General features: G+C 51.7%; 1 protein-coding gene across 1 annotated transcript; it reads left to right on the forward strand.

Annotated features, from left to right (window-relative positions):
• Positions 1 to 1,094: 1,094 nt before the first annotated feature.
• Positions 1,095 to 9,559, forward strand: raly (RALY heterogeneous nuclear ribonucleoprotein). Its single transcript, XM_067240882.1, has 8 exons — positions 1,095 to 1,350; positions 3,731 to 3,809; positions 3,912 to 3,959; positions 4,786 to 4,947; positions 5,324 to 5,433; positions 6,892 to 7,037; positions 7,501 to 7,545; positions 9,065 to 9,559. The coding sequence occupies exons 1-7, from the start codon at positions 1,095 to 1,097 to the stop codon at positions 7,540 to 7,542; spliced, it is 843 nt and encodes a 280-aa protein (XP_067096983.1). The 3' UTR covers positions 7,543 to 7,545; positions 9,065 to 9,559.
• The last annotated feature ends 298 nt before the right edge of the window (positions 9,560 to 9,857 follow it).

Consider the following 9,857-nt stretch of genomic DNA (forward strand, 5'->3'; position numbering starts at 1 on the left):
CTCAGGCCCCAAGTCACACTCTTTTCTCCCAGTATTTTCCACCAAAATCTTTAACATTTACATTTACATTTATTCATTTAGCAGACGCTTTTATCCAAAGCGACTTCCAAGAGAGAGATTTACAAAGTGCATAGGTCACTGATCATAACAACAAGATAGCCAAAAAACATTGCGAGTAGCCAAAACATGAAGCACACATTGTGAACAACCAAAGTAAGTGCCAAAGAGAAGAACCATAAGAGCATGTAGTTAAACAAGTTACAATTAAACAACATGAACCGCTATAAGTGCAAGTGTACCTGTGGAAAAAAGCAAGCAACAATAATAAAAACAATATATCACAGCGAGTACAAAAATTTAAATCAGTTACCACTAACCACAAGAGCAACAAGTCTCTAAGCAAGAGTCATTGTGATCCTTGAGGAAACTAACATCGGGTCAAGCGAACCATTCCTAAGTACCGTTGTACTCCCGGAACAAGTGCGTCTTGAGCCTTTTCTTGAAGGTGGAGAGACAGTCAGTGTCTCTGATGGAGGTGGGGAGTTGATTCCACCACTGGGGGGCCAGACAGGAGAAGAGCTTGTGTTGGGACCGGGCGGTCTTGAGCGGTGGGACCACCAGGCGGTTGTCTGAAGAAGACCGTAGGTGACGGTTGGGGGTGTAAGGCTGCAGGAGAGACTTGATGTAGACGGGTGCAGTCCCGTTCACTGCTCGGAAGGTCAATACCAGGGTCTTGAATCTGATACGGGCCATGATAGGTAGCCAGTGGAGAGAGATGAGGAGCGGGGTAACATGGGAGCGTCTGGGTAGATTGTAGACCAGGTGGGCCGCTGCGTTCTGAATCCTCTGAAGAGGGCGGGTTGCACATGCTGGGAGACCAGCGAGCAGCGAGTTGCAATAGTCCAACTTGGAGAGGACAAGTGCTTGGACTAGCAGCTGGGTGGAGTACTCAGACAGGTATCTCCTGATCTTCCGGATGTTGTAGACATCTGCTCTCTCCCTCCCTCCTTCCATCTGTCTTTTTCTCTCCATCTCTTTCTCTGTCGGGCTCCTCGCTGGTGCGGCCAGGTGCGTGCGTGTGGGAGAGAGCAACCATGTCCCTGAAGGTCCAGACCAGCAACGTGACCAACAAGAACGACCCCAAGTCCATCAACTCTCGCGTCTTCATCGGGAACCTGAACACGGCGGTGGTGAAGAAGTCGGACGTGGAGACCATCTTCTCCAAGTACGGACGGGTGCTGGGCTGCTCCGTCCACAAGGGCTTCGCCTTCGTCCAGTACGCCAGCGAGAGGCACGCCCGCGGGGCGGTCATCGGGGAGAACGGCCGCGTGCTGGCGGGGCAGACCCTAGGTGAGCTGCCCTCGGGGCGGAGCGGGGTGGGGCAGGGGCAGGGGCAGGGCAGGGGCAGGGGCAGGGGCAGGGCAGGGGCAGGGGCAGGACAGGGCAGGTGCAGGGGCAGGGCAGGGCAGGGGCAGGGGCAGGGGCAGGGGCAGGGGCAGGGCAGGTGCAGGGGCAGGGCAGGGCAGGGGCAGGGGCAGGGGCAGGGGCAGGTTGTGTGTGGTGGGTGGTGTTTGTGATGTAGTTGTGATGTTGTGCTGCGTTTCAGCAAGTTATGACAGGTTACAAAGGCTCACAGTGAGATTTGACTGATAGTGACAGGTTATAATGAATGGATGTGACATGCTACGGGGTTGTGTGCATGAGTCCCTGCATCTCCTCAGAACACATGGAACACACATGGACTCCCAGTCACATTCTGGAACACAAAAGACCCATGAAATGCCCCTTTATACCTGAAACATCTTAATCTATTGGGCCTTAAAGGGCATGTGTTTTCCTGTGAGAAGCTGATGGAGGGAGATGGAGATGGAAGAGCCGCTGGCTGTAGAAGGGCAGTTGTGGGGGCTGTAGGATCTGTTTGAGATCAGCTGCAGCAGGAGACACTAAGAAACCTGATAGGAGCCTGCTAAATGCAGCATGTGTCTGACACACATACAGGACATGCTTTGTCTCTCTCTCTCTCTCTCTCTCTCTCTCTCTCTCTCTCTCTCTCTCTCTCTCTCTCTCTCTCTCTCTCTCTCTCTCTCGTACACTCACACATCTCGTCTCCCTGCGGGCTCTCTCAGAAAGCCAAGCAGAGAGTTCTGGAAGAGAGGTCTTGTTATCACAGCATTGATCTGCCTGACACAGAGGTGGTATTAACCCCTGGTATTAACCCCTGGGGCATGGGGTAAACCACAGAGGAACACACACGTGTATACCCCCGTGTTTGCCCTCCATTTGACACACCACCTCAGATGAGCACTGCTTGCCGGAGTTAAAAGCAGACAGACTTTGAAGGACAGGTGGACAGGTGGACAGGTGGGTAGGTGGACAGGTGGACAGGTGGGTAGGTGGATAGGTGGACAGGTGGACAGGTGGACAGGTGGACAGGTGGGTAGGTGGACAGGTGGACAGGTGGACAGGTGGGTAGGTGGACAGGTGGACAGGTGGACAGGTGGGTAGGTGGACAGGTGGACAGGTGGACAGGTGGGCAGGTGGACAGGTGGGTAGGTGGACAGGTGGGCAGGTGGACAGGTGGACAGGTGGACAGGTGGACAGGTGGGTAGGTGGGCAGGTGGGCAGGTGGACAGGTGGGTAGGTGGACAGGTGGACAGGTGGACAGGTGGGTAGGTGGACAGGTGGGCAGGTGGACAGGTGGGTAGGTGGACAGGTGGACAGGTGGACAGGTGGACAGGTGGGTAGGTGGATAGGTGGGTAGGTGGGTAGGTGGACAGGTGCTGTGTTGGATAGAGCAGCTGTGGGTCGACTCTCTGCCTTGCAACAGGCTTCACATACTCACTTGTTTGTTGTTCGTTAGTTTGTTATTTAGTTCTTTTGATTTGTTTCCTTTTTTTAGCTGGAGATGGAGGTATGGGTGAGGATGGTGGTGGTGCTGGATGGGGGCAGTGGAGGGGTGGAGGTGGTACAGGCAGGGCTGGAGGTTAGGGGTAGAGGTGGGGGTGTTTGAGTGGTGGGGTGGAGGTGGGGGTGGAGGTTGGGACAGGTGTTGAACCTGCAGGTGTCCTCTCCTGTCACAGTGGGTAGGCTGATGCGTGCCAGCCTTTCGCACACTTACTGATCTTCTGTCCTAAAAACACGCACACACACACACACACACATTCTGCTTGGCAAAAGGAGCACTATTCTTTAACTGTGACACAGTTCAACACCTCCCTCTAGTGGCAGTGAGGGGTGCTGCACTGCAGCTGTGTTCAGTAGCCTTGGGGTGAGCTACAACTCCTATTTTTCCAACAAAGATTGTTTGACCCCCTCTCCTCTCTCTCCTCTCCCCCTCTCCCCCTCTCCCCCTCTTCTCTCTCTCCTCTCCCTCTCTCCTCTCCTCCTCTACTCTCCTCTCCCCGTCTCCTCTCCTCTCCCCCCCCTCTCTCCTCTCCCCCTCTCCTCTCCCCCTCTCCTCTCCTCTCCCCCTCTCCTCTCCCCCTCTCCTCTCCTCTCCTCTCCCCCCCTCTCTCCTCTCCCCCTCTCCTCTCCTCTCCCCCTCTCCTCTCCCCCTCTCCCCCTCTCCTCTCCCCCTCTCCCCCTCTTCTCTCTCCTCTCCCCCTCTCCTCTCCCCCTCTCCTCTCCTCTCCCCCTCTCCTCTCCCCCCCTCTCCTCTCTCTCCTCTCCCCCTCTCGTCTCTCTCCTCTCCTCTCCCCCTCTCCTCTCCTCTCCTCTCCTCTCCTCTCAGACATTAACATGGCAGGAGAACCGAAGCCCAACAGGCCGAAGGGATTGAAGCGATCAGCAGCAGCAGCAGCCCTTTACAGGTACCTCAGTCTGACACAGCACCACTGAGAAACGTCTCACTCCAACTAGGTCTAACTCTGTGTGTGTGTGTGTGTGCCTGCATGCGTGCGTGCGTGTTTCAGCGGCTACGATTTTGACTACGACTACTACCGAGAAGACTTCTACGACAGGTGAGCAGAGGGCCCTACCCGGTCGCCATGGTAACCTGGTAGCAAGCGCGGCTGATACGTAGTTGACCCATGGCAGTATCTCTGCCGGGCTTCTGCCAGTCTCTCCTGGCAGTCGACAAACTCCCATGGCTAATCGCCACGCCGAGGACTGGATTCCATATCTGCCTTCCTGTGTAGGTGGGCCTGTTCCCCTCGATTGGACACTTTCCAAACGATTTCCCATAAACCATAATTTCCCCAGATGTTAACAAAAGGTTGTTTTTCACAAGGACGTTTACTTTGGAAAGTCAACTTTGGAGACTGAGTTTCCACTCGCTTCTCTACCGCTCTCTCTCTCTCTCTCTCTCTCTCTCTCTCTCTCTCCCTCTCTTCCTCTCCCTGCTGTATGTGATGCTCAGAGAGACTGTTATACAGGCACAGCACAGCTGCAGATTTCAGCCATTTATCACAGACAGAGACACATGTTAATTTATTCTTCCCCCGTTGTGCAAAGTCCCTGGTCTCTCCTTCCCTTTCTCTCTGTTTCTTTTTCTCTTTTTCTCTCACACTCCCTTCCTCTGTCTCTATCTCCCCTTCTCTCTCTCTCTCTCTCTCTCTCTCCTACCCTCTTTCTCTCCACTCTCTCTGTTTCTCCCTCCTTCCCTTAATCTCCTTTCCTCCCTCTTGTCCTCTCTCTCTTTTTCTCTCTCCCTCTCTCTACCCCCCCCCCCCCCACACACACACACACACACACACTCACACTGCCATTTGCTGACTAAGCTGGTTCCTCCAGAACATCATCTGACTCCTCCTGAACTCAGCTCTCTCCCTCCCTCTCTCTGACCAGGTTGTTTGAGTATCGCGGTCGGGTGTCTCCAGTGCCCCGTGTCGTGCCAGTCAAGCGCCCCCGTGTGGCCATGCCCCTCGTCCGGAGGGTCAAGTCGCTTCCTGTCAAACTGCTGGCGCGCTCCTCGGTCCTTCCCACCAGCAACAGCAAACCCAAATGTAGGTTCCACGTCCTCGTCTGAGAGGTCAGAGGGTTTTCTGTCTCGGCTGCATGTCACTGATGGTGTTCTGAGATGACATCTCTCTCTTCTCTTCCCTCTTTCCCTGACGTCTCTCTTTGCTTTTCTCACAACTTCACCACTTCCCCCCCCCCCTCGTTCTACTGTCTCTCCCCTAATCGCACTCTCTGCCCTTTATCTCTCCCTTTCACCTCCCTCTCACCCACTCTCCCTCCTTCCCTCTTTCCATCCTTCCATTCCTCCCTCCCTTGTTTGTTCTATTTTGCTTGCTTCTCTCTCTTCTCTCTAACTCATCCTCCCTCTTTCCTTTCAATCGCAACTATTCACTCTTGCCCCCCTCCCCCCTCCCTAAGCTGTGAGATCTACAGAACTGCAGACTATCAAATCAGAGTTGACTCAGATTAAGTCTAACATTGACTCACTGCTGGGCCGGCTGGAGCAGATCACAGATGACAAACAAACTTCTGCTGGTGAGCTGCAAACTACACACTATACACTTTACACAACACACTACACACTATACAGTACATACTATACACTACATACTACACACTGTGCACAACATTCCACCACTCTCTCCTGGCCTGCTGTTCTCTCTGTGTCCAACAGGGGGCAGAATTGTGCAGCCACTCATGAGCCTCCCACTGTGACCTATGAGCAAAAATCAATTTCCTGTCACGACCTTGGTGGTCAGCAGCTACTTAACCACACAAACAGACGGCTTGTTTTTCTGCCGCGAGATACAGAGGGCACCGTTCTGTCTCATAACACACTCCATCAACACCTGGCTAACTACACAAGCCCTGGTGCTGCAAACCTTCAGTTTTTGTAAAGATATTCTTTGGCTTCATTTATTTTGGTAGAGACAGTCAGAGGTAGACAGGAAAGCAGAGAGAGAGAAAGGGAAAGACATGTAGGAAATGGCCCGGGACAAAACTTAACTCAGGGCTCGTATGGTACGGCCTTAGCCTTTGTGGTAAGAGTTCTGATGTGGTGAGCCACTGGGACAGTTTGGCACTGCAAACCTAGCATAACTTTCTAGGACCAGCTGCACTATCAGTCAAACCAAGACGGATGTTTTATGAGCTGTTTCTGACACTGGTTTTATAGTTCACAAACTCACTGAGACACACACACAAGCACACATTGACACACACACACACACATGCACACACACTTAAGACACAGACACACAATCACATACACACAAAATAACGGAAAAACGCACACACACTCACACACATACAGCAACTATGATTGTATTGAGTGTTTCTAGAGGACCACGTAACTGTATGAGTGTTTCTAGAGGACGACGTGACTGTATGAGTGTTTCTAGAGGACGATGTGACTATGAGTGTTTCTAGAGGACGATGTGACTCTATGAGTGTTTCTAGAGGACGATGTGACTGTATGAGTGTTTCTAGAGGACGATGTGACTGTATGAGTGTTTCTAGAGGATGATGTGACTATGAGTCTTTCTAGAGGACGATGTGACTCTATGAGTGTTTCTAGAGGACGACGTGACTGTATGAGTGTTTCTAGAGGATGACGTGACTGTATGAGTGTTTCTAGAGGACAACGTGACTGTATGAGTGTTTCTAGAGGACGATGTGACTGTATGAATGTTTCTAGAAGACGATGGGTTTAGGTTTTGGGGCCACACTGTTACATAGCTCTTGTGAAAGTTGCGCACCACACACACACACACCACAACCCCCCAAGCACACCACACACACACAATACACATACTCTCCATACTCACACTACACACATTTATCACACACACACACTCCATGTCATAAAGACAGATAAGTCCAGCCAGAGGGCTGAGATCAGACTGTTCTTCCAGGTGGCTTTACAGCCGCCCGCCGGAGCGTTCTTGTAATCCAATATTTTATATATATGTGTGTGTGTGTGTGTGTGTGCAGAGCTGTGTAAGCCAGAGGACAGTAAGAGCGAGGTGTCTCAGGACGAGTCGTGTTCAGACGCAGACGAGCAGCTGGAGGAAGCGCAGCACAGCGACGCAGACCACGACGGAGACGACACCACACTGGACGAGTGTGACCACAACATGGTCAGTGTGTGAGTGTGTGTGTGTGTGTGTGTGAGTGGGATAGTGTGTGATTGTGTGTGTGTGTTTGTGATTGTGTGTCAGTGTGTGTGTATGTGAGTTGGATAGTGTGTGTGTGTGTGTGTGTGTGAGTGGGATAGAGTGTGTGTGTGTCAGTGTGTGTGTGTGTGTGTGTGTGTGTGTGTGTGTGTGTGTGTGTGTGTGTGTGTGTGTGTGTGTGTGTGTGTGTGTGTGTGTGAGCTTGGCTCCAGCTTGGTGTTGCTCTGGCATCTTGTGCAGTCTAAATGTTGTCTCAAGGCTACAAGACTCCTCGCACTATTTCACATTGTCTCAGTATGCACACACACACACACATACACACAATATCCCACTCCCTTAGACACATATACTGTACACACACACACCTTGTTACGACAGTGAAGGCCCAGAGAGAGGAAAACACTCACACTTTCTCACGTGTTTCCAGGGGGACACCCGCCTAGCAGATATGGACTCCCTCCTGCAGTAAGAGGCAAGTTCTGGTGTGCTCTGCCCCTCATTGTTTCTAAACTGTGTGGGTGTGTGCCTGTCTGTGTGTGTGTGTTTCTATGTGTATGGGTGTGTGTCTATGTGTGTGTGTGCATGCCTGTATGTCTGTGTGTGTGTAGGTTTCTTGCCCCCAGCTGCTAAATGTCTCACTAATGTCAGGGGATCAAAGTGAGTGCACCCAAATGCAGGAGGATAAAAAAAAACTCGAGTTAATTAGCTAACCCAGAAGATGAATTACTCAGGTTCTGCAGAACCTGGTTACAAACAGGCATAAATCACCAGGGAACACACAGGGCCGGAAAACAAAGGAAACAACCACTCACACAGGAACAGGAAACGACCACTCACACAGGAACAGAAAACGACCACTCACACAGGAACAGGAACAGGAAACGACCACTCACACAGGAACAGGAAACGACCACTCACACAGGAACAGGAAACGACCACTCACACAGGAACAGGAACAGGAAACGACCACTCACACAGGAACAGGAAACGACCACTCACACAGGAACAGGAAACGACCGGCTGTGGCCATGACAACAACAGTGTTTCAGTGACGCATAGCTGGTGTTAAAGTTGACCCCCGTCGAAGCAACACCATCCTGGCGGAGAAAGGTCACCAGCAGGTGACCTTTCTGCAGGAAGAGCAGCTGTTACCGCATCTCCAACTCATCTGGCCCGCAGTCTCTGCCCTCTTCCAGGCATACCAGCTCGGCACATCAGACAGATGATTGAAGACGCGTGATGTTCGCAGTTAGAACCACATGCTTACGTGAGGCAGGGGGTTGGAGATACAGTAAATATAACGGAAGATTAATCTCAAAAGACCCGATCACCTGGTTCAAATAGTGATGGATGGGATCAAAGAGATTGGGGCTTTCAGACTAGCCTGGCGGCTCGTCAGACAGTGACATTTTGCATTATGTTGTTTTACTAGAAAGTTCTTTATTAGCTGGTGTGCTGGTAGGGGATGAAAACAAGCATTTATCTCTACTCGTCCCTGTCGGCAGAGAGGAATGCATCCTCATGCTCCCATGCTCAGAAGTGAAGGGGGTATATTTCATGTTAAAAAGCGATCGAGGGAAAATAAAACCACATGTGGTGACACACGGTCAAAGACACACACGAATGCTCTCTCTCTCTCTCTCTCTCTCTCTCTCTCTCTCTCTCTCTCTCTCTCTCTCTCTCTCTCTCTCTCTCTCTCTCTCTCTCTCTTTCTCTCTTTCTCTCTCTCTCTCTCTCTCTCTCTCTCTCTCTCTCTCTATCTATCTCTCTCTCTCTCTCTCTCTCTCTCTCTCTCTCTCTCTCTCTCTCTCTCTCTCTCTCTCTCTCTCTCTCTCTCTCTCTCTCTCGCTTCACTCTCATGCAGTTTTACTATCTCTGTCCTGCTCACACGCATGCCAAAGCAAATAAACACGCAGAAACACAGACAGAAACACACGTCCACAAACACACACACACACTCTGACACAGGTCTTGATCCTTCTCCTCCTTAGGTCCATGCAGCAGAGAGCAGGAGAGTGCTGTTGACAGGAAGCTGTTTTATCACCACAGAATCCACAGGAAGTCTCTTAAACAGCAGGGTGCCAACAGAGCCCTCGCCACGACGATCCACCCTACGCCAGCTGAGACAGACTTACACACAGACCGCAGAAAACAACGAAAAAAAACATAAGAAACATAATGAAGACCGACAGACATCTGGACAGACTTTCGCACTCCAAGACAGACGGACAGTTTCACTGTGGAGAGACGATCTGGGGATGTGGCTCCTACAAACTCAGATCTCAACAACCACCTCTCTTCCTCCTGCACCTTGACCTCTGACCTCTACACCAGACCATGACCCCAGGACCCAGGACCAGGTCACCTCGGGGGTTCTCCCCCTACCACACACCGACAGAACCCTTTCTCCCCTCATCTCTCTTTCCTCCCCTCCACTGCCCCGACCTGCCCACCACCACCAAACTCCCAACCCCCTACCAGCACCACCAACCCCAGCCCCCCCCACCGCACCCGGCCCTGCCCTGCCTCGCCCACCACCACCCCCTGCCCCTCCCCCAGTGTTATCCCAGATCTCTCAATCTTATTTGTATATGCCGATCTTGAATAGATTCAACTTCTTGAATAGATTCAACTGTTATTTTTAATGACTTGTGCATATTTCTCTGCTTGCACTTTCCAGGCTGCAAGAGATCTTTACAGAATGTAAATAAACCATGTGAACTTGTGACTGGAAGCTGATGTTGGTCCGGGGGGTGGGGGAGGGGGGTGGAAGGTTAATGGGGG

Source organism: Osmerus mordax, chromosome 1 (assembly GCF_038355195.1).
Source record: "Osmerus mordax isolate fOsmMor3 chromosome 1, fOsmMor3.pri, whole genome shotgun sequence".
Lineage (NCBI taxonomy): Eukaryota > Metazoa > Chordata > Actinopteri > Osmeriformes > Osmeridae > Osmerus > Osmerus mordax.

Bases quoted from the DNA above. Each gene is read 5' to 3' on its own strand.
- raly (XM_067240882.1), top strand. From the start codon at position 1,095: ATGTCCCTGAAGGTCCAGACCAGCAACGTGACCAACAAGAACGACCCC. The intron at 1,351-3,730 runs GTGAGCTGCCCT...CTCTCCTCTCAG, and splicing joins GCTGGCGGGGCAGACCCTAG to ACATTAACATGGCAGGAGAA. The intron at 4,948-5,323 runs GTTCCACGTCCT...CTAAGCTGTGAG, and splicing joins AACAGCAAACCCAAATGTAG to ATCTACAGAACTGCAGACTA.